This window comes from Maniola hyperantus, chromosome 21 (assembly GCF_902806685.2).
Source record: "Maniola hyperantus chromosome 21, iAphHyp1.2, whole genome shotgun sequence".
Lineage (NCBI taxonomy): Eukaryota > Metazoa > Arthropoda > Insecta > Lepidoptera > Nymphalidae > Maniola > Maniola hyperantus.
Window position 1 is genome coordinate 10,439,336 of NC_048556.1, and position 25,730 is coordinate 10,465,065.

General features: G+C 39.2%; 1 protein-coding gene across 4 annotated transcripts in view; it reads left to right on the forward strand.

The window, feature by feature from the left end:
• The window catches only part of Usp8 (Ubiquitin specific protease 8), a 38,500-nt gene that overhangs the window by 9,350 nt on the left and 3,420 nt on the right, over window positions 1–25,730 (forward strand). Inside the window, exons 6-16 of one of the 4 annotated variants that reach the window (XM_034980227.2) lie at window positions 5,030–5,171; window positions 6,310–6,416; window positions 6,927–7,046; window positions 7,671–7,796; window positions 8,680–8,812; window positions 10,114–10,283; window positions 11,567–11,659; window positions 12,862–12,981; window positions 22,441–22,571; window positions 23,797–23,896; window positions 25,505–25,630. In XM_034980227.2, coding sequence (XP_034836118.1) covers window positions 5,030–5,171; window positions 6,310–6,416; window positions 6,927–7,046; window positions 7,671–7,796; window positions 8,680–8,812; window positions 10,114–10,283; window positions 11,567–11,659; window positions 12,862–12,981; window positions 22,441–22,571; window positions 23,797–23,896; window positions 25,505–25,630 — 1,368 coding nt within the window. Of the gene's footprint in view, window positions 1–5,029; window positions 5,172–6,309; window positions 6,417–6,926; window positions 7,047–7,670; window positions 7,797–7,834; window positions 7,958–8,679; window positions 8,813–10,113; window positions 10,284–11,566; window positions 11,660–12,861; window positions 12,982–13,365; window positions 13,424–19,553; window positions 20,463–22,440; window positions 22,572–23,796; window positions 23,897–25,504; window positions 25,631–25,730 lie in introns of those variants that run through there. The other 3 variants (XM_034980228.2, XM_034980230.2, XM_034980229.2) reach the window with 3 other exon arrangements.

The following is a 25,730-nucleotide window of genomic DNA, read 5'->3' on the forward strand; positions in this document are numbered from 1 at the left end:
CGAGATTTTCAAAAAATTTCCTCCTGTAAAATTTTGTATGAAACTTTTTTTTTTCACTAATACTTTCGTATAGAAGACAAAGATTCCTTTAGGGCAACACATGGAGAGAGCTGATGATTGAGGATTTCGGAGACGGGTGAAGGGCACGCTTAAGGTATTGAAGATAGGTGGGAGGTGCTCGACCAAATGTCATTCGAAACCTCATCCAATTGCCAAAAATTTGAATTTTTTTTTTAAATTCCGAAAAAAAGATGGCCGCCATACAAATTTCATCGGCGTCCATCTCGGAGGGTATGACAGATGGAAGAGTGGTTTCTTGGCAAGAGATGATCAGGATCCGGAGGTCTACTCGATGGATTGAAAAAAAATTCAAAATGGCGGAATTTATTTTTGTATGACTTTTTTTAAAATTGTTCAAAATGGCGATTATAGACCTCGAGAGCTGCTTTAGCAGCTCGAGCAGCGAGCAAAATACTAGTTATTATTATATTATACTATATATAGCTCAATTACCACTCACTCACTGATTGACATAATTGTTCTCCTAGAAAGAGATAGAAAATGATATAATAATGTATGGGAGATATGTTCAGAAGTGGGATTCGACTAGGGAAAAATTATGACATTTCAGAAAAACAAGATGGCGGCCGACCTGACTTTTGTAACTTTTTTGTTTTCCAACCGATTTTGTTACAACTTGCAACAATTGAAGATATTAGTAAACGGTTTTTAGAAAAAGTGAAAAAAATTTGAAAAACAAGATGGCGGCCGAGATTTTCAAAAAATTCCCTCCTGTAAAATTTTGTATGAAACTTTTTTTTTTCACTTGTGGTTTCATATAGAAGACAAAGATTCCTTTAGGGCAACATATGGAGGGAGCTGATGATTGAGGATTTCGGAGACGGGTGAAGGGCACGCTTGAGGTATCGAAGATAGGTGGGAGGTGCTCGAGCAAATGTCATTCGAAACCTCATCCAATTGCCAAAAATTTGAAAAAAAATTTAAAATTCCGAAAAAAAGATGGCCGCCATACAAATTTCATCCGCGTCCATCTCGGAGGGTATGAAAGATGGAAGAGTAGTTTCTTGGCAAGAGATGATCAGGATCCGAAGGTCTACTCGATGACTTGAAAAAAAATTCAAAATGGCGGAATTTATTTTTTCATACAAAAATTTTTATTATTCAAAATGGCGATTATAGACCTCGAGAGCTGCTTTAGCAGCTCGAGCAGCGAGCAAAATACTAGTTATACTATATATAGCTCAATTACCACTGACTGACTCATTGACATAATTGTTCTCCTAGAAAGAGATAGAAAATGATATAATAATGTATGGGAGATATGTTCAGAAGTGGGATTTGAGTAGGGAAAAATTATGACATTTCAGAAAAACAAGATGGCGGCCGACCTGACTTTTGTAACTTTTTTGTTTTCCAACCGATTTTGTTACAACTTGCAACAATTGAAGATATTAGTAAACAATTTTTAGAAAAAGTGAAAAAAATTGGAAAAACAAGATGGCGGCCGAGATTTTCAAAAAATTTCCTCCTGTAAAATTTTGTATGAAACTTTTTTTTTTCAATCACGGTTTTATATAGAAGACAAAGATTCCTTTAGGGCAACATATGGAGGGAGCTGATGATTGAGGATTTCAGAGACGGGTGAAGGGCACGCTCGAGGTATCGAAGATAGGTGGGAGGTGCTCGACCAAATGTCATTCGAAACCTCATCCAATTGCCAAAAATTTGAATTTTTTTTTAAAATTCCGAAAAAAAGATGGCCGCCATACAAATTTCATCGGCGTCCATCTCGGAGGGTATGAAAGATGGAAGAGTGGTTTCTTGGCAAAAGATGATCAGGATCTGAAGGTCTATTTGATGACTTGAAAAAAAATTCAAAATGGCGGAATTTATTTTTTCCGCCGACTCACTCATTGACATAATTGTTCTCCTAGAAAGAGACAGAAAATGATATAATAATGTATGGGAGATATGTTCAGGAGTGGGATTCGAGTAGGGAAAAATTATGACATTTCAGAAAAACAAGATGGCGGCCGACCTGACGGTTGTAACTTTTTTGTTTTCCAACCGATTTTGTTACAACTTGCAACAATTGAAGATATTAGCAAACGATTTTTAGAAAAAGTGTAAAAAATTGTAAAAACAAGATGGCGGCCGAGATTTTCAAAAAATTTCCTCCTGTAAAATTTTGTATGAAACTTTTTTTTTTCACTTGTGGTTTCATATAGAAGACAAAGATTCCTTTAGGGCAACATATGGAGGGAGCTGATGATTGAGGATTTCGGAGACGGGTGAAGGGCACGCTTGAGGTATCGAAGATAGGTGGGAGGTGCTCGACCAAATGTCATTCGAAACCTCATCCAATTGCCAAAAATTTGAATTTTTTTTTAAAATTCCGAAAAAAAGATGGCCGCCATACAAATTTCATCGGCGTCCATCTCGGAGGGTATGACAGATGGAAGAGTGGTTTCTTGGCAAGAGATGATCAGGGTCCGAAGGTCTACTCGATGGATGGAAAAAAAAATCAAAATGGCGGATTTTTTTTTTTTTCATACAAAAATTTTTATTATTCAAAATGGCGATTATAGACCTCGAGAGCTGCTTTAGCAGCTCGAGCAGCGAGCAAAATACTAGTTATACTATATATAGCTCAATTACCACTGACTCACTCACTCACTGACTGACTCATTGACATAATTGTTCTCCTAGAAAGAGATAGAAAATGATATAATAATGTATGGGAGATATGTTCAGAAGTGGGATTCGACTAGGGAAAAATTATGACATTTCAGAAAAACAAGATGGCGGCCGACCTGACTTTTGTAACTTTTTTGTTTTCCAACCGATTTTGTTACAACTTGCAGGTCTTGCAGATATTAGTAAACGGTTTTTAGAAAAAGTGAAAAAAATTTGAAAAACAAGATGGCGGCCGAGATTTTCAAAAAATTCCCTCCTGTAAAATTTTGTATGAAACTTTTTTTTTCACTTACGGTTTCATATAGAAGACAAAGATTCCTTTGGGGCAACATATGAAGGGAGCTGATGATTGAGGATTTCGGAGGCGGGTGAAGGGCACGCTTAAGGTATTGAAGATAGGTGGGAGGTGCTCGAGCAAATGTCATTCGAAACCTCATCCAATTGCCAAAAATTTGAAAAAAAATTTAAAATTCCGAAAAAAAGATGGCCGCCATACAAATTTCATCGGCGTCCATCTCGGAGGGTACGAAAGATGGAAGAGTGGTTTCTTGGCAAAAGATGATCAAGATCCAAAGGTCTATTCGATGACTTGAAAAAAAATTCAAAATGGCGGAATTTATTTTTTCATAGAAAATGTATGACTTTTTTAAAATTGTTCAAAATGGCCATTATAGACCTCGAGAGCTGCTTTAGCAGCTCGAGCAGCGAGCAAAATACTAGTTATTATACTATATATAGCTCAATTACCACTCACTCACTCACTCACTGACTCATTGACATAATTGTTCTCCTAGAAAGAGATAGAAAATGATATAATAATGTATGGGAGATATGTTCAGAAGTGGGATTCGAGTAGGGAAAAATTATGACATTTCAGAAAAACAAGATGGCGGCCGACCTGACTTTTGTAACTTTTTTGTTTTCCAACCGATTTTGTTTAAACTTGCAGTTATTTTAGATATTAGCAAACGATTTTTAGAAAAAGTGAAAAAAATTGGAAAAACAAGATGGCGGCCGAGATTTTCAAAAAATTTCCTCCTGTAAAATTTTGTATGAAACTTTTTTTTTTCAATCACGGTTTCATATAGAAGACAAAGATTCCTTTAGGGCAACATATGGAGGGAGCTGATGATTGAGGATTTCGGAGACGGGTGAAGGGCACGCTTAGGGTATTGAAGATAGGTGGGAGGTGCTCGACCGAATGTCATTCGAAACCTCATCCAATTGCCAAAAATTTGAATTTTTTTTTTAAATTCCGAAAAAAAGATGGCCGCCATACAAATTTCATCCGCGTCCATCTCGGAGGGTATGAAAGATGGAAGAGTAGTTTCTTGGCAAGAGATGATCAGGATCCGAAGGTCTACTCGATGACTTGAAAAAAAAATTCAAAATGGCGGAATTTATTTTTTCATACAAAATTTTTTATTATTCAAAATGGCCATTATAGACCTCGAGAGCTGCTTTAGCAGCTCGAGCAGCGAGCAAAATACTAGTTATACTATATATAGCTCAATTACCACTCACTCACTCACTGATTGACATAATTGTTCTCCTAGAAAGAGACAGAAAATGATATAATAATGTATTGGAGATATGTTCAGAAGTGGGATTCGAGTAGGGAAAAATTATGACATTTCAGAAAAACAAGATGGCGGCCGACCTGACTTTTGTAACTTTTTTGTTTTTCGACCGATTTTGTTTAAACTTGCAGTTATTTTAGATGTTAGCAAACGATTTTTAGAAAAAGTGAAAAAAATTGGAAAAACAAGATGGCGGCCGAGATTTTCAAAAAATTTCCTCCTGTAAAATTTTGTATGAAACTTTTTTTTTTCACTTACGGTTTCATATAGAAGACAAAGATTCCTTTGGGGCAACATATGAAGGGAGCTGATGATTGAGGATTTCGGAGGCGGGTGAAGGGCACGCTTAAGGTATTGAAGATAGGTGGGAGGTGCTCGAGCAAATGTCATTCGAAACCTCATCCAATTGCCAAAAATTTGAAAAAAAATTTAAAATTCCGAAAAAAAGATGGCCGCCATACAAATTTCATCGGCGTCCATCTCGGAGGGTACGAAAGATGGAAGAGTGGTTTCTTGGCAAAAGATGATCAAGATCCAAAGGTCTATTCGATGACTTGAAAAAAAATTCAAAATGGCGGAATTTATTTTTTCATACAAAATTTTTTTTTATTCAAAATGGCGATTATAGACCTCGAGAGCTGCTTTAGCAGCTCGAGCAGCGAGCAAAATACTAGTTTATATATATGGTGACATAATAAATTGATTTAATCATTAAAAAACTTTTGTTTTAGTGGGACATCAAAGTGCAGTACTCCAGGCAACCCCTGGCATTACGGGGAGGCTACGAAGACTGGCTGCTCAAGTACCCTGCCTTCACCACAAACCCTCAGCCCACTACGCCCCATCATGATACCATGCTCGACGATATGCTAGGTAAGAATTACTGATCATCATGATAAACCCATCACAGGCCCAGTGCTGACTAGAATGAGAAGGGTATCAGCCATAGTCTGCCATGGTGGCCCCAGTGCGGATTGGCAGACTTCACAAATGCAGGTTTCCTCACGATGTTCGATGAGGTTTCTTCACGGTACAGCGTACAGGGGATGGGTTACTACGGATAGGCTACTTTTGTCCTGGAAAAACAAAAGTTCGCACGGGATTTTTAAATATCTAAATCGACACGGGCTTAGCCGCGAGCATGGCTACATGCTCCGCCTTATCTGTGCGCAAACCAGTTTGCGCAGTTTAGCATTTTGTAAGGGCGGTTTCAGACTAGCGTATTTTTTTGCGCGTATACGGTCGTTTCAGCATACGCGCTTACACGCGCGCTACATTACGCGCTTTAAAAAACCGGACTCGCGTATACGGGCATATTTCGACGAGTTCGCTCGAACCGGTGGCCCGGTGGGTGGTGGTCTCTCGCGGCTCGCGCGTATACGAGCTTAGAAGCGCGTCAACGCTCGTACGAGTTGAGCGTGTGCCAAAAGGCGCGCCTATACGCGCCTACATGCGCTTCCAAAAACAAGCTCATACGCGCGTATAAAACGCTAGTCTGAAACCGCCCTAAGTGTGGACGGGCTAGACGGTATCTCGCGCAGTTCTAAAAGCTTTACACACACACACTTTCCATCAGCTTTGATTGTGGTCAAGCGTGTGCCGAACACGAGCGCACACGAACAATTCTGTACCATCGTATGAGTCCCGCAAATTGCTATTGCGCTGGACCCATGTATATTAACATCGAAATGACGTCATTTTGATGTCAGCCGAAATAAAAATATACTTGACGTCACTAAAATGGCGGTCACGCGCATTAGCAATTTACGAGACTTATACAAGAAATAACACTTTTTAATTTGTTTTAATTTTCACGGTGGTCATTCTGAAATTCTTATTATTTGTTGTTATTTGTTGTCAATAGAAATACACATTGTGTGAAAATTTCAATAGACAGACGTACGGACGGTCAGTGGAGTCCGTACGTCTCTTAGTAATAGGGTCCCGCTGGCACTCTTCGGGTGTAGAACCCTAAAAACATTCTAGAAACATCTCCTCACTTCTGTTTCAGGAGAGATAGACTACCCGAACTGGTCAGATCTGAGCCCGCCCGTGGTCACAGTCAACCGCGTCGCCAAGCCCACCAGTGGGGGACCTCTCATAGACAGAACTAGCAAGGTAAGACACACCATAAGCTCTATAACTTCTCAGTACATATGCTTTGCGAGCCGGTGGTATTCTTGATATAGTGATATTATGATGGGTATATAATAAAAACTGCAATACCCCTTCCAGGTTAGCTCACTTCCATCTCAAGAGTCCGTTACGCCATATTATCGTGTTTCCTAACGGTGGTTACGCACTCATCCGGTCCGAGTCCGTGAAAATACGTTCCTTTTTGTTTTATATGGTAGCTTAGGACATATTATGTCGTAGTTATAGTACAATATAAATTATATATACAAAAAGAATAGCTGACTGACCGACTGATCTATCAACGCACAGTTCAAACTACTGAGGACAGATTGGGCTGCAGATAGCTGTTATGACGTAGACATCCGCTAAGAAGGGATTTTTGAAAATTCAACCCCTAAGAGGGTAAAATAGGGGTTTGAAATTTGTGTAGTCCACGCGTGGACGAAGTCGCGGTACTAAGCTAGTTACTAATATACTGTAATAATTATTCAGATAGCAGCAGTACAACTTTACGAGGAACGAGCTCGAAGCATGCAGAACATTCTGGAGCAGCAAGAGCGCATCGCTGACACCTCTCTCACGCTCGAGATGCAACGCTTGGAGGCTGAACAGGTAATGATATCATCAACCCATCGCCGACCCACTATTGAGAACGGGGGGTGATTACGTAAAAGGTTGCAGTAGCGACAGCAACGCGAATAGCAATACTTCTTCTCTCCTTCGTCTTCTTATTTGCTTTGTGGCTATTGCTGTCTCTCTCTAGCCGGACGTTTTACAGCAATAATCTCGAGATTTACGCCTTTCGCGAGATACGTCTCTCGTTCTCTCAGAAAGAGAAGAGTTTAGACCTTAGTCTGCCATGGTGGCAGATTGGCAGACTTCACACACCCACAGGTTTGATGAGGTTTTTTTCACGATGAACAGGTAAAAAATCATTATCAAGTAATCAGAATGATCAGAATTTTTTACCGAAATCCAAGACTTCCAAAATGGTGGAGGTCCTCATGAGATTTCTGGATTGATTTGCAAATATCTTTTACTCAATAGAAGAATTTCGCGAGATGGTCGCATAAAAGTTTTTGGATCCATTTTCTTAATCCAAATGCTCGCGACTTTCTTCAAGTTGAGTTAGCTTTTTAAAATTCCGTAGGAACGATTTTCCTGGATAAAAAGTATCCTATGTCTAATATTTTGAAGATTCTACATGTATCTAAAAGGTGTTTTTCTTGTATCCAGGACTGGGAGAAGATCCGGCAACAGAACGAAGATGAGAACAGGGACGAGATCCGCGCGATGTACAAGTTGCGCGAACAGGAGATCATATCGCAACTCATGCAACTGGAGAGCAAGCAGTATGATATGGTGAGTGACAATATGATACTAGGCCTTGTATCCAGGACTGGGAGAAGATCCGGCAACAGAACGAAGATGAGAACAGGGACGAGATCCGCGCGATGTACAAGTTGCGCGAACAGGAGATCATATCGCAACTCATGCAACTGGAGAGCAAGCAGTATGATATGGTGAGTGACAATATGATACTAGGCCTTGTATCCAGAACTGGGAGAAGATCTGGCAACAGAACGAAGATGAGAACAGGGACGAGATCCGCGCGATGTACAATATAATTTTATTTCTGTGTGATACTTAATTAAAGGGCTTTGAACATTTTGGGCTACATAATTGTCAGCCATTTTTATTTTTTCCAAAATAGCGGCCATGCATAAAACCTGTACTATTCAATAGCTGGCATCAACACAAACAAGTATTGTATCTACAAACTCTGAGGGACATAATCCGTAACGAGGAAATCCGTAGGAGAACCGAGAGTGACCGACATGGCTCAACGAATTAGCCAGCTGAAGTGGCAGTGGGCAGGCCACGTCTGACACGTCACGCAAAACCGATGGCCCCTGGGGCAGACGTGTTCAGGAATAGAGACCGCGTATCAATAAGCAAGCAGACCTTAAGGTAGCGGGAAGTGGGTGGATGAGGAAGGCGGAGGATCGTGAGTGGTGGTCTATGTCCAGCAGTGGACGCAAACAGGCTGATTGATTGATTCAAATCTTCCAAAGTTTCAAGTTACCGACATTTAACTCGGCTCTTAGCTATCTACTTCCGTGTTCCTATGTTTCTCTCCCCTTTCTGGGGAAGACGTCACAGTTGCAGGAGATTCTCGTCGTGGTGTCTTCTGTCACCCACTTCCCCTCCTTCTCTATGCTAACAGAATCTATAATCTTCCCAGGAACAAGAGAACCAAACTCTCCGCGACCAATTGGAGGAGTATCAGCGGAGAGAGAAGGAAGAAGCTGCCAATATCGCGGAGACTATCACCAAAGCCGCCGAGCAAACTGGTGTCACTGACAATGAAGCACAAGGTATCTATTCCCCAGAACCAAAACCCGTCAAGTGCGAGTTGGACTCACACACGAAGGGTTTCGTACAAGATATAACATTTTTTATTTTAATGATTTTAAGATCATTTCGTGGTTTAACGACATATTATATTGTAGACTAGCATATGCTTGCGACTTCATCCGCGTGGACTACACAAATTTCACACCCCTATTTTACCCCCTTAGAGGTTGAATTTTCAAAAATCCTTTCTTAGCGGATGTCTACGTCATAATAGCTATCTGGATAATAGCTAGCTGGCAAGAAATATTGTACATCGACCTTTAGAATGAGATTTCCGTTTTGTAGAGCGTTGTCTCTGTCACTCATACCTACAGTGCGACAAGGCTATCTTGGCGCGTGGCGAAAATCGGAACACTTGACGGAGTTGCCGTCAAGTGTCCCCTTTGTTTTTGTTTGAATATTCTAAGCCTTTGTTCTCCAACAGCGCCCCCCTTTCAGTGTCATTCAAGTGCCAAGAGAGCCTTGTCAGACTGTATGTGACGTTTTGTCGATCTCAACGACAGAGACAACGCTCTACGAAACCGCTATCTCTTTCTAAAGGCCGATGTGCAATCTTTCCTGCCGCTTACAATCAAATCAATACGACATAAACACAAGCATGAGCAACTCGTCCTCGTGAAATGCAAGAACTATACAAGCTGAAGGCGGTTAAAGGTGCGGACTGAAATCCGAAAGATCGTCGGTTCAAACCACACCCGTTGCACTATTGTCGTACCTACTCCTAGCACAAGCTTCACGCTTAGTTGGAGAGGAAAGGGGAATATTAGGCAAGGGCCATGGCTAATATACTTGTAAATTAAAAAAACCGGCCAAGTGCGAGTCAGGCTCGCGCAATGAGGGTTCCGTACTACAGTCGTATTTTTTCGACATATTGCACGATAATTCAAAAATTATGATGCATAAAAATAAATAAAAATCTGTTTTAGAATGTACAGGTGGAAGACCTTTCATATGATACCCCACTTGATATAGTTATATCACTTCGAAAGTTGAAAATACTAATTATTAGTTCATGACCATAATTTAATTTTTTTTGTGTGATCTAACCCTAAATTCACGGTTTTCAGATTTTTCCCCAAATGTCAGCTATAAGATGTACTTACCTGCCAAATTTCATGATTCTAGGTCAACGGGAAGTACCCTGCAGGTTTCTAGACAGACAAACAGACAACAAAGTGATCCTATAAGGGTTCCGTTTTTCCTTTTGAGGTACGGAACCCTAAAAAATGCTTGCGTCATCATATTACTTGTCGTTTCCCAGTGGGCGAGCGGTCTCGCCAAGCTGCGGCCAGGGACGTGGCGGCCAAGCGAGCTCGTATAGCGGCCGTGCGAGCGCAGCGCGACGAGCTGGACCGGCGCCGCGAGGCCATGGAGGTGGAGCGCAAGCGGAAACTCGCCGAGGCCAGGACCAAGCGGAAGCCGCACGAGAAGGTAACATTGATCCATACTAATATATATATTTTTTTTTTATAAAAGAATATTAGCCATTTTCTTAAATGACTAATATTCCCCTTTCCTCTCCAACTAAGCGTCAAGCTTGTGCTAGGAGTAGGTACGACAATAGTGCAACGGGCGGGGTTTGAACCGTCGACCTTTCGGTTTTCAGTCCACTCCTATACCGGTTGAGCTATTGAGGCTCGATATATAGATATATATATATTATAAATACGAAAGTGTGTCTGTCTGTCTGCTAGCTTTGCACGGCTAAACCGTTACACCGATTTTGATGAAATTTGGTACAGGGATAGCTTGCATCCCCGGGAAGGACATAGGCTACTTTATATCCCGGAAAATCAAAGAGTTCCCACGGGATTTTTAAAACCTAAATCCACGCGTACGAAGTCGCGGGTATCAGCTAGTACTTAATAATATACAGAGTGTAACCAGAACGCTGGCGAAAAGGAAGATAGGTGATAGTACTGATAATCAGTGATATGATACCACAAAAAAAGCAAAAACGTACTGTTATAAATTTATAATTAATATTATCTATTTAAGTAATCTGTAAAAAATTGTAATCCTATTTGGCCTTATTTTCAGTCTGTTATTATGTAAAATTATATTGTATATATCGCTGTTGATTTAAAAAACGAATAAAATAAAATAAAAAATCCTATATTTTGTAAAATTTCACGATATATTGCAAATAAAACATCTGACTGACGCTAGAGGTCAACGTACATTGCGGAAGTAGGTCACTCAGAGTCAATGCCGCGTCGTAGGTGGAGCATTGACCCGAGTATTGCACGCTATACATTGCGGGTTTGAAAAATACTAAATGACTAAAACTACAAAATGAGACAAATAGTTATTGGTATTAGATAGTGTTTAGGTAGTATAACAATAACGCTAAGTTTTCCTAGCGTTATGGTTACACCTTGTATAGAATATATAATTCTCATTTAAAAGAAGAAAAACCGGCCCAGTGCGAGTCAGACTCGCGCACCGAGGGTTCCGTACTACAGTCGTATTTTTCGACATAAAAATAAAAATAAATAAAAATCCGTTTTAGAATGAACAGGTAAAGCCCTTTCATATGATACCCCACTTGGTATTTTCAATCCTTTCTTAGAGGATTTCTAACGTCATAATAGGTGCATGCCAAATGTCAGCCCGATCCGTTCAGTAGTTTGAGCTGTACGTTGATAGACCAGTCAGTCAGTCAGCCAGCTTTTCCTTTTATATATTTAGATTAAATGAAACGTTGCTTATAGGAGGATGACGGCGACGCATACATGGCATCTTCGACTGACAGTACGGGCGCCTCCGGCCTGAACCGCTCGCAGTCATCTCCTAACATCGCCAAGGTTTGTACTATTAAACTGGAAAACATAGGGGCTTCTTTAGGGGACCACCCAGTCAGCATGTGTCATATTCAACCTCAATGCATTGCAAAAAGTTTTTTTTAAATTCATTACAGGCGCACGCTTGACCACGATCACACCTGATGGGAAGTGATGATATGGCCTAAGATGGGACGCGTTTGCCTAGAAGGTGCCTATTCACGCTTGTTTTAAAGATACCCGGATTATAATTGGCAGGAAACACTGATCTAGGAAGAGACCCTAGCCATGCGTATAAGGAATGATGACGCAAAGCGTTTCGTACGCGTAGAAGGGATGTTGACGACATAGGGGTGGAAACTCGCCCGGTGTCTTGCGGTACGGTGGTAGAATGGTGAGGGAGGGACAAGATCGAACAGCTCCTGAGCACACTCTCCGAAATATATCCTGTAAAACACGGTATCGGTGCCGGCAACTTTTCGGCGGTGATCAAGATTCTGAAGCTTCCCCAAAAGTGGTGAATCTTCGCCTATAAGTCTCCAGGCTCCTGGCTAACGGTTGAATATGATACATTTCATTTGAATGGTCCCCTAAAGAAGCCTCTACCTTGACTATCAATCAATCTATCAATCAATTTATTTATTAAATCGGACAACAATTGATCCATTATGTGTTAGTAACAATAAATACTTAATAACTATGTTAATACTTAAACACTAAGGAGTTAGTAACAAAATACTTAATAACTAAAAGGGATTTAGTTCTCTGCACGAGTTTCCCCATCAGACTATGAGTTCCAGTGTAAAACTAAAAAACCTCTATAGGCGCGACTTGAGAGTGCTTCAAATCGTTTTTCGGACGTAATAATCAAACGTGTCTTCCGCCGAACATGACCGCAATCTTTTATCGCGGTACAGTACGCGGCAGAAAATATTGTACATCGACCTTTAGGAAAAGATAGCGGTTTTGTAGAGCGTTATCTTTGTCGTTGAGACCAACAAAACGTCATACAGGTATGAGTGACATAGACTACGCTCGACAAAGCCGAAATGTCATTCTAAAGGTTGATCTACAATATTTCTTGCCGGCTACTGTAGTTTTATCTACGGTCATATCTTAAAATTCTGATTATGAAATCAAAATGTGTATTGACATACTTTATTCACGTAGATCTTTAATTTTAAAAAATCATAGAAAAATAGAAAAATTATCCTTTTGTTATCCAGCTATCATCAGACGAGGATGAGGTCAGCACGCCAACCTTCGACCGCAGCACGAAGCCGACCAAAGTGGCGCCCTCCAGCGAAATGCACCATCGAGACTTCCAACCCGTCTGGGGAGATGTGGTAAGATACTTAATTGCTATGTTAGCCAAAGTTTCTTATATAAGTCCCGCAAATTGCTAGTGCGCGTGGCCGCCATTTTAGTGACGTCAGCACTAGACTGAAGTTTCGAGCTGATGGTATATTTTATTTCGGCTGACGTCAAAATGACGTCATTTCGATGTTAATGAGACATGGTTCCAGCGCAATAGTAATTTGCGGGACTTATACCCAGTTCGATTGCGTAAGCGATCGCTTCGTGCAGCGCAGTGGACAACAAAATAGGTGAGTTCAATCTTACTTCAAAGGTTCTGGTAAAAAAAAATTCTCCATAAGGGTATGCCGAACCAGCTTTAGATTAATTTACTACCGACTCCGCTGGTTTTGGCCATTGCAAGAACAGACTAAAGTGGCGCCCTCTAGTGAAATGCACCATCGAGACTTTCAACCCGTCTGGGGAGATGTGGTAAGTCATTCCATTTACCATGCCACACAGTATAATTGCATGAGCGATCGCTAAGTGCAGCGCAGTAGACGACAGAAAACAGGTGAGTTCAAACTTACTTCAAAGGTTTTGGTAAAAAAAGTTTTCTCGGTAAGAAGGGCATTCCGAATCAGGTTTTCAATGCAGTTACTATCGACTGCGCCAGTTTTGACCAATGCAAGAACAGACTAAAGTCGCGCCTAGTAGTGAAATGCACCACCGTTCCAACCCGTTTGAGATGTGGTAAGTAGTTCCATGCATTATAGTATGTGACAGATTGAAATGAAAATCAGGGAGGGAACGCCCTGCACAGCCCCCGCGCTAACCCGGTGCGGGCGAGTGCGGATGTGCGGGCTGAACCACCGCCACTTTGAATTCCATGTCAACCTCTAGTTCGTTCCGTGACAACCATTTTTTTTTTGTGTTAGGAGTGTGACACAAAAAAGGACTATAATAACCAGGTAAGGTAAATCTTATCCATACGGGTTTTCTCGGGAGAAAGAGCATTTAGAGCCAATGGTAGAGGCATTACTACCGACTGCGCCACTTTTGATTGCAGCTAAGCGCTAGTCTATTAATTTAAAAAAAAACACGAGTAGCGCCCTCGGGGCTTTCCGACCGGTTTGGGAAGATGTGGTGACCAAATATAAAAATAGTCATTCTTTCTAATGCCATCAAATTACCCCTTAATACCGTAAGACTGAAAATAGCCCGTTTCTTGAGTTACGACCGTTTTGTGTTAAAAACAAGATTAGTTTCTTTGAAAATTAATTAAAAAAAATTGATGCATATCCAACTTTTTTTCATGTCTAGATAGCAGACATCCCAAATAATAACACTGAATACTAAAAACCCTTAGTGCTGTCTAGCAAAGCAATAAAGACTTGCGTGACGTTCGTCAAAATTGGACTGTTACAATTATTTGTTGCTAAGCTTATTACACTAACCACAGCAATTATCTAATATTCACACACGTGTTAACACGCGTGGCTGCTTCCACGCATTTATCGGAGTTGTCATAGGCCAGTAAATAGAGCATTTAACCAAATTTAACTAAATTTCCGGTCCAATTTTAATTTTTTATTAGGTTTAAGGGTCACTTATTGACCATAAAATCACAAAATGCTGACAGATCCAGGTGGAGCTTCGATCGCAATCTTGAGGGAAAGTTTTGGGCTGATATTTCGGAAACTATCCGCTTTAGGGCAAAAATTATTTAGAACATTGTTGTAGAGAATAAAATTTTGCATCTTTTGTTTTCTGTAAACTTTTTTGTAAAACTTACCTTTTACGATTTATGGCCGATTGAATGAACCGGTTTTTCTATTTCGGCCGACAACTTTTAAAATATTGGAAAAACCGGTTCATTAAATCCATATTATAAATGCAAAGTTATGTTTCTCTGTTTGTTTGTCCTTCAATCACGTCGCAACGGATCGACGTGATTTTTTGCATGAGTATAGTTACAGAGCTGGAGAGTGACATAGACTACTTTTTATCTCTTAAAATTGAAGTTTCCATGCAAACGCTGTTCGTTTGTTTGTTGGTTTTTTATTTAATTACGGTGCAACGAAACTACAGATCGACATGATTTTTGGCATGGATGTACTTAGTTAAGAACCTGAAAGGTTTATAGGTTACTTTATCCTGAAAATCGAAAAGTTTCCATGGATTTTTATGAATCTAAATCCACGGGGATAAAATCGCGGGCATCATCTAATTAATAAGAACTTGTTAGTGGGTAGGTAGTTATTGTTTGTACGTAGTTTACAGACTTAAAGTAAATAGACAGAGTCGTCGTTCTTCGCTAGTAAAATGTGACTGACCAGATCCAACCGCCACTAAGCCGCGTGAAGCCAGAGTAATGCCTAGTGAAATTAAGACGTGTTATGTGCTTGCATATAGTAGGACTGGTGACATAGTTTGTACAAATGAGCCTCAATAGCTCAACGGGTAAAGGAGTGGACTGAAAACCGAAGGGGTGACGGTTCAAACCCCGCCATAGTGCAACCACTATTGTCGTACCTACTTCTAGCACAAACTTGACGCTTCGAAGGGGAATATTAGTCATTCAACATGGCTAATATTCTTTTCTTTTTTTTTAAGTAGCATATTCTGACGAGACCCGTGCTTAGTAGTGAACCGGAGATGGGTATGATTATGGGATTATGAGTTACGACTTACGAAGAACGTAGACGAAGACTTACGAAACGAACCGTTATTACACAAAAAATGGTTAAAGAACTTTATTCTCACTTAGAATATTAGGGATTCACTTACATGACAAATTTAACAATATATAAACACTAGCTGATGCCCGCGACTGCGTTCGCGTGGAATTAGGGTTTTAAAAATCCCGTGGGAACTCTTTGATTTTCCGGGATATGATATTTCCGGATAGCCTATGTCCTTCCCCGGGATGCAAGCTATCTCTGTACCAAATTTCGTCAAAATCGGTTAAACGGATGTGCCGTAAAAAGCTAGCAGACAGACAGTCAGACATACACTTTCGCATTTATAATATTAGTATGGATTTGAGACTAGATATACAGCTATTAAATTAATCCATTATGTTGTAGAAAACGTTCACTTTCCCACTTATCAAACGATAACGTGTAAAGGTCTGTAAACACTTAATGTGCTAATGAAAATGAGTAAGAAATACCCGCGTTAGGGCTGAAATAAACGCTCGACGGACACGCGAACAGTACCGTACGCTTGGCCGTTTGCGTGACATAACAAGAACGGCTACGGACCTTGTAATTAACATTTCAAGGGTTATTGTTACTATTTCAAGATTCCTTCACTTCGTCATCATCATCATTCCCAACCGATAGACGTCCATTGCTGGACCTAAGATTCTTCTAGGGACTTCCACACGCCACGGTCCTACGCCGCCTGAATTCAGCGACTCCCTATGATTCGTTTGATGTCGTCTGTCCACCTAGTGCCGGATTTTCCATTCCAATACTGCGTTTTCTGATGAGAGGTTGTCATTCTAGCACCTTGATATCTTATTCATTATCATCATCATCATCATCAACTCATTGCCGGACCAATACTGAGCACGGCTCTCCTATCAGAATGAGAAGTTTTTTAAGTTGTTTAAGTTAGATAGAGTATTATATTAGGTAGAATATTAGGTATGTAAAATTTGATTTTGTTAATAATTGTTAATTAAGTTAGACTATGTTATAAGTTAGACGATAGGGTTGTCATCTTGGACGATTTAACCTATGGACTTGTAACGCGCCTAATATTACGAATAAAAATTTCTGTCACTTTTGGTGCGGGACGAGGAAACACTACATAGACAACTTGACACACTCACTCAACAAAGTTTTGTGTCATTATTAACACACACATATCTAAATCTTCAACACTACTACATTTTACGCACACTAATAAGTTATATACATCAACATACAAAGACATTACGAGTGTAAGACAGTCAAATTGATTTGCGATGCTAACGTATCGATATTTTAAAATATATCGATAGTTTTTCAGAAACAAAAGTAGAAGTAAGAATTTATTACTCGTATTTAATTACTTAAAATCAGTGTTTGGTCAGCGTAGCGTATTCTTGCATACATTCACCTCACTTAATAGGTAATTATCCCAAAAACTAATAATGCAACGTAAAAATAAGAAAAATATTTATTTAAAAAATATGCACATACTTTTTTACTTATTTTATATCATTTTTAATCTTTTGTATTTTTTTATATAACGAAATTTTCATTTAAAATTTCGATAGTGAAAATGTGCTTATTAATGACTTATATTATTATATAATACAAAATAAACCTGACCGCGCAAAAGCCTACCAAACATAATTAGTAGGTATATCAATCAATAAAATGTTTTTTTCTTTCCAATCAATCATTTATTTATCGCACATTGGGTTTACATGGTAATTCCAATATGGTGTACTCTTTGTCCAAAAAAATTAAATCTAAGTTATTAAATATAACACGTATTGCCCTTACAAATTAGCAATGCAAAAATTTTCTCAATACCTGCCGCTTTTACCCCACAGCAAAATTCCATAAGACAGATATGATACTATGAAAATAAATTAGTAAACACACACGGTGGCCTCTTCTATTTTTAACACGCCATTATTTACCATTAGGTTAATGTTATGTATATTCTTGGCGATTTAATACATAAATTTTTATTGCAGCTAACCAACGACATATCTTTATTTTATTTATTGATTTTTAAAATGAATTAATTTTGTGTAAATATGCCTAATACATTTCTCAGAGTTAATTTTTCGGGCTAGGTATGAAATCCTTGTATCAGCATATTTATTCATCACGGCTTTTGCCAGCTCAATTTTATGATTTACAGTATTATCTGTATCGTGAACATCAATATTTGGAAATAAATTTAATTTTTTTTTTTAATGTATTAAGTACGTGAAATCACAGAAATCGACCAGTTTTATTACAAGTATAGGTAGCGAAAAAATTGTGGTAATTAATAATAACTATTCTTTACTTGACTTGAAGACGGTAATTTAGTCGTTAATAATAAAGAAAATGTTTTCATCGATATCGATAATCGAACCGCAATCACTATCGTACTACTACGTAATTTCATGCTGTTCACGCGTATTCAAATTTTAACCTAATTTGTATATGTCGAGGGTTGCAATTGTTTAGAAAAAACAAAATATAGTCTCGTGAGGAGTGTGACTCGTTTCTACCGAATTATTACGTACTCAATTACTGAATCGGTAAAGTCTCGATTGTTATTTTATTATAATAATTTATGTAATTTAATTTATAGAAAGCGTTTATTACACCAAAAATACTTACTTATGAAATGAAATTCCATCTTTTTGTAAATTTGATGTGTTTGATTTGTTCTTGCACTCACTAACGGCACAAACAGGCATTTTTCACCCAGCGTGTAAGACGTCGTCACACATCGAAAACGATTCTGACAATGACAAAATCGATTCCGCAAACAGTGTTTATAAACGCAGTGGATTAAAAATCCATTACTATTGACAGAGGGGAATAATCATGCGAGGCGCGTCCTTAGGTTAAATCGTCCAAGGTTGTCATGTACATATTGTAGAAAAGCCCTGTAAAAAATAAATAAAGATAATAATAAAAAACTTTCTATCTATACTTTGTACTTCGTACTTGTTGTGTTTGAGTCGTTTTATTGCACTTCGCTTAACTAAAGCAATAAAAGTCGACAGCTAGGTTATGGACAGAACATGATCACCAAACAAGTTCAACAAACAGGGTGCGTCGAAGGGAACGAACTGACAATCTATCAAGCAGTGAGCTCCACCACACCACCACACTGGTAGCACCTTGCCACCACCTTGTAGGGTGACCATGATGCATCTTCAAAATTCAAAATCATTTATTTAATAACTAGATGATGCCCGCGACTTCGTCCGCGTGGGTTTAGTTATTTTAATCCTGTGGAAACTTTTAACTTTCCGGGATAAAAAGTAGCCTATGTCCTTCCTCGGGATGCAAGCTATCTCTGTACCAAATTTCGTCCAAATCGGTTAAGCGGTTGAGCCATGAAAAGGTAGCAGACAGACAGACAAACAGACATACTTTCCCATTTATAATATTAGTATGGATAGTAAATAAATAAAAATATTTTTTATTCAATTAAACTTACAAGAATTTGTGAATCGTCAAATGCATTTACCACTGGTTCGGAATGCCTTTCCTACCGAGAAAAACCAACTTATTGCTCTTATGATAATATGACTACTGCCGGTTTTGGAAGCAAATTCTACCGAGAAAATGAAAATTTATGTAGTCCACGCGGACGAAGTCACAAGCATAAGCTAGTAATAATTAATCTTCAAATGCCTAGACCTATCCATATTAAATTGTTTGAAAGTATATCATTTCAATTTTCTACTGTGAAACCTTGTATATTTGCTATTTTTACAACTATAAGTAGCCTTGTAAAACAATAGTCGCGATGTAAATTGCAAAAAACGAGGACTTTCATACGGTATAAAAAGCGAAAGCCTTCAGACATGCTCACCCTACCACCCACCCTATTAACAAACCACCCCAAGACACGTGCAATACTTGTTAGTTTAACCACAACTTTGATCAAGCAAACACGTTTATACAGTGGCTACAACAAAAAAAAAATATCAAAAGTGCAAAATTTAATAATTAATTGTTATACAATGATGGTTAATTAAAATATTCATTTAAAATTGATTAAGTGAAATATCAGTGTTGCTAAACGCGAAAATTAATTTTTTGGTGCAATATAAATGTTGCCAACTATAATATCGACAATTTTCATGATTTACTTGATAGTGCTTCTAGTTTTGGTGTTTCCATTATCGAAATATAGAAATAGACAATTTTGATGGAACTTAAAGATGAAATAAATATAAATTACCCCATGTCCGAATGAAAAATACCAAAAAATTACAAAGACTATAACAAAAATGACCAATAGGTAAACCCTAAATTTGGGAAATTTAAATTCAATTCAAAATTGAGATTTAAAATGTAAAATAGGCTAGTCTATGGAAGAATAAAATCGAATCAAAATTTGCATGTAGTGAATTTAGAACTGTGAGTTTGAATTTTTCAAAGATAATTTTTGCAAGCGAGGAAAAATAATAAAAAACCGAAAAAAAGTGTAGCACCTAATGGCTGTTAGGTTTAATTATAAACGATAGAGTCGATCATTTAAACCAAAGTATAAAAATAAGAGTGTTTCGAACTCTTAAAACTAGGAGTATATAGAAGAATCAAAAATCAAATAAGAAATCCAAATTCCAACTCATCAATAAGATTTATTTAAGACAACTGTTGTAGGAACAACTAAGCAAAAAGAACTATAAACTAATCTTCGTATAGTATAAACAAATATAGCATATACAGTCGCCACCATTCTCCGCTACGAGCAACGATGTATTCCGCTGGACGCGGCCAACATGGTGCTAAAGGTCAAGGTCAGGCTGAAGTACTCGCAAAACCACATCGTCTGGCTGTTTCGACGAGTAAGTGTTTACTAAGCACCCCTTATAAACCTAGCTGTAGTTGGAACGTTGTAAAAATACTATAATATAGCTGGGAAAAGAGGGGTGGGAAGAAGGAAGAAGTCATGGCTACGTAACATCAGGGAGTGGACTGGCATAAAAATAGTCGGAGATCTATTCCGCCTAGGCATGGGACAAGGAGCAGTTTAATGGAGAGGCACTAGAAGAAGAAGAAGTTGGAGCGTCTGCCAATCCGCACTTGGTCAGCATGGTGGATTATGGCCTAAACCCTTCTCATTCTGAGCTCAGTACCCAGACCCGTGCTCACGTGGCTGGCGATGAGTTGAGATGATGAGGTAGTTGTAACAGTGAGTATTACAATAAAATGTCAATTATAGACTTTAGTTCCGTGCAGTGATAACAGATGGCAGCACTTATTGTTTACGTCGCGTGGACGATGTACCTACCTTAAGGGAAATTTTAAGGTGCCCTTACAAGTAAGAAGCGTTCAGTAATCTCGAGTTTAACGCGTGCCAATAAAAGAGCTGTGTTAATCAATTCGCTCTCATACTACATGTGTGTAATTGTGTATAGTAATGCATAAATTTTGAGAACTCACTTGCCATTTTGGCTCTACCTGACAACCAATCATGTCAAAAGTACGGTTCACCCTTAATTTAGGGACTAAACTTTTACTTTTAACACGACAATTGCACATAGAGCAAAAATAGCAAGCGAGTTCTTAAAATGTATGCACTAATGCCGCTTCGTTTAGATTCTTTTTTTTTATTAGCACGCGTTATAAGGTTAATATTTATACAAATTGCGTGAAGAACGATGTACACCCCTGGACGCGTCACGCGGCCAACCTAGACCAAAAGGTCAAGGTCAGGTTGGAATACTAAAATCACATCGTCTGGCAGTTTCAAAGAGTAAGTATTTATTATAGATACACCCCGTACACGTTGATTATATTACGCTAACACCAGTTCAAGGTTGCCATGTAAGGGAATGTAATAAGTCCCGCAAATTGCTATTGCGCTGGAACTATGTCTCATTAATATCGAAATGACGTCATTTTGACGTCAGCCGAAATAGAAATATACCATCATTCAGCTCGAAACTTCAGTCTAGTGGCATCACTAAAATGGCGGCCACGCGCAATTTTCGAGACTTATAATAATTTTTTTCTTACCTATTTTTACTCATAAAGGCCGCCGGCTAGTTGATTACGAAAAAGCTGCATCAATCATCCCTACAATCTCAATTATTGTTGTGATTGGCTGAACTTATTTATTGCAAATATTTGTTGCAAGTTGCAACAATACATCGTAGCTCAGAGTGAGCAGCATCAACCCATCAGAGATGATTCAATCAAAGTCATAAATATTTTTATTCAAGTGCTTTTGAATCTTGTATAGAAGCAGGCGATATTTTGCGGAAATCCATGATATGCAATGAACCAAAAGCTTAATTTGCTATAATCCGCTGAAACAGATCAAATCTGTATTGTGCAACATGCTGCATACGATATGCTCCGCCCGCCCTCCCACTGCTAAACACGCAGAAAAAGTTAGCCACCAACAATACGCACCACCACCACGCAGCGCCACAAATTCCCCAAACACACTCGATGTAGATCTTACAATCCACAATTGCAAAAAGTTCTACATCTCCTGAGAATGTTCCGGTGTCGGGGCGAAACGTCGAGTGTGTTATGGGATCTGTGTGGTGGTGCGTATTGCTTGCTTGGTGGCTGGCTTTTCCTGCATATTTAGCAGTGGGAGGGCGGGCGGTGCATATCGTACCCTGCATGTTTCACCATACAGATTTGATCTGTTTCAGCGTATTAACAAATTAAGCTGCTGGTTTATTGTATATCATGAATTTCCGCAAAATAACGCCTGCTTCTAACAACAGCTTATTTATTTATTATTTTACAAGTCCCTATATACTATATCATTTATCAAAACCTAAATAGCGAATCCTGCGGTTTCAGGGGCGAGGTCTCACTGGTCTGAAGAACCTCGGCAACACGTGCTATATGAACTCTATCATCCAGTGTCTGAACAATACCGCCATCCTCGTCACATACTTCTGCAACGGACAGTACCTCGAACATGTTAACAGGTAAACAATACGGATTTAAATATCTTGGATTTGAAAATAAATGTCACTATCTGATAATCCTGCAAAACCGTGAAAACGACACCCATGTAATTTTTTTGTAAAATTGCATGTCCACCATCTTGGATTTGAAAATAAATGTCATCCCGGAAAAGTGCACATTCAGTTAACACTTGTTACACACAGAACATGTAGTTGTGACTCAACGGGAAAACAATTTCAAAAAATTCCCATTGAGTCACCCATCTTGGATTTGAAAATAAATGTCATCCCGGAAAAGTGCACATTCAGTTAACACTTGTTACACACAGAACATGTAGTTGTGACTCGACGGGAAAACAATTTCAAAAAATTCCCATTGAGTCACCCATCTTGGATTTGAAAATAAATGTCATCCCGGAAAAGTGCACATTCAGTTAACACTTGTTTCACACACAATATGTAGATGTGACTCAACGGGGAAACAATTTCAAAAAAATCCCATTGAGTCACAGTGTTACTCAACGGGACAACAATTCCAAAAAATCCCGTTGAGTCACAGTGTTACTCGCGGGGGTGTGACTCAACGGGAATAACCCTCAAGTCGCTGTCGATCAAAGTCGCTGCGTGTATCTGGGCTGGGCCATACCGGAGGTTACATTTGAACGCTTATATTTGTCAGGTTGCACAGCACGCGGGTCACTGTGGCCTGAAAAGGCACATGTATAACCTTAAGCTCCAGGGCTCGGACACATGCAGACTGTGCCACGAGTCTCCCGAGACTCCGATGCACATTATTTGCTTCTGCCCTGCTCTGATGCACAAACGTAGCGTCCACCTAGGGAGACATATCATTTATCTTTAGTTACTTCAATTCCAGTCAAGAAGGTGCTGCTGTATCTGGCGGCCACAGGATTTGATAAGGAAGTGTGAAGTGGAAGCAAACACAATAGATCGACGGTCGCAGTGATTCAGGGATAGCAAGGACCTGTATAGCCCCAAAGAAGAAGTTGTGACTCAGCGGGAAAACAATTCCCATTGAGTCACAATGTTACTCAACGGGACAACAATTCCAAAAATTCCCGTTGAGTCACACCCCCGTGAGTAACACTGTGACTCAACGGGAATTTTTGGAATTGTTGTCCCGTTGAGTATAGTAATAACCCTCAAGTCGCTGTCGATCAAAGTCGCTGCGTATATCTGGGCTGGGCCATACCGGAGGTTACATTTGAACGCTTATGTTTGTCAGGTCGCACAGCACGCGAGGAGCGATGGCGGAGGAGCTGGCGGCAGTCGTCCGCGCGCTGTGGTCGGGGCAGTATCGATTCATTGCGCCTAAAGACTTACGGGTAATTTGTTTAAACATCATACAGTCATCATCATGATCAACGTGTAAGTCAGCACGCGTTACACGAAATTCCCACCTCTTTCTATCTACACCGAGGCATAGAACAGCGGCATTTAAGGGAAGCTTTAAATTTGCAGCTACTAAGTGCTGGAACGATCTGCCACCACCGTTAAAATCGTCAATATCTCTTGGAACTTTCAAAACTAAATTAAAAACTTATCTTCTTATACAACAAAAAATTACAAGTTAAAATTAACTACTTAATCATTTTATACTATTCGCATCAGCACAGCTATCGTTTCAGCACTTGTTTTTTTACAATGATCATTTATAATAATTCCGTTATACCTCTTCTCATATTTTTTTTATTTATTTTTTATTTTATGTACGGTCTTAGTTTTCTTATATTGTTAGTCTTTTTTTTAGTTATTTGTTTAAACCTTAGTTTAGTTGTTTGCGTATTTTATTTTTATAATATACTGTAGTAGGTAAATACCTCGTCCGTGACTTCACTTGTTAAGGCTCCCACTGAAAACCAGCGCTGCAGCATGATGCTGAGTGGGAGACCTATATTTGGTCACACGTACTCGTATATATATAGTATATCTTTATTAGTATTATTTTTTACTTATCAGTGTATATGTAGATTGACTTAATTAGCTTTTAAGGTTTATTGTAGTATTGTGATCAAATAAAAGTTTTCTTTCTTTCTTTCTTCTTTCAACCCATCGCCGGCTCGCTACAGAGCACGGGTCTCCTCTCAGAGTGAGAAGGGTTTGGCCATAGTCTACCACGTTGGCCATGTGCGAATTGGTAGACTTCACACAACATTGATAACATTATGGAGAACTATCAGGCATGCAGGTTTGCTCCCGATGTTTTCTTTCACTGTTAAAGCAAGTGATATTTAATTAATTAAAATGCACATAACTCCGAAAAGTTAGAGGTGCGTGCCCGGAAACGAACCCCCGATGAAGTCGCGAGTATAAGCTAGTCTAAATATATAACTACAAAAGGTGACTGACTGACTGATCTATCAACGCACAGCTCAAACTACTGGACGGATCAGCCTGAAATTTGTCGTGCAGATAGTTATTATGACTTAGTCATCCGCTAAGAAAGGATTATCAAAAATTCAACCCCTAAGGGGGTGAAATAGGGGTTTGAAATTGTCCAGTCCACGCGGATGAAGTCGCGAGCATACGATTATAAGTGAAGGTGGATTAATAAACCTGTTAGCTACTATTTGTAACTAGCTGATGAGGTGGAATTAGGGTTCTTTTTGAAATCCTGTGGGAACTCTTTGATTTTTCGGGATTAAAAGTAGCCATAGGCTACTTTTAATCTGGCTAAGGCATTCCGAACCAGTGGTATATGCATCCGACTTTTCTTCTTTTCCGATTTGTAAGTACTTGTAAAAGTTTATACGAATAAAAAAGATTTTTATTTTATTTTATTTTATGTCACTCTCCAGGTCTTTATCTATACCCATGCAAAATATCACGTCAATCCGTTGCATCGTTGCGACGTGATTGAAGGACAAACCAACAAACAAACACTTTCGCATTTATAATAAGGGTACTGATGTTTATGTTCTCTTGTTTTGTAGAACGAGGTAGGCAAGCACCAGCGAGCGTTTCGCGGCACGGAGCAACAGGACTCCCACGAGTTCCTCACTATCCTCATGGACTGGCTACATCTCGACCTGCAGTTCACCATCAAACCACCACACAAGGTCAGTGCACTGCCACACCCCTTCCAGGTTAGCCAGCGATTGCATCATCACTTACCACCAGGTGAGATTGCAATCATGGGCTAACTTGTATCTGAATAAA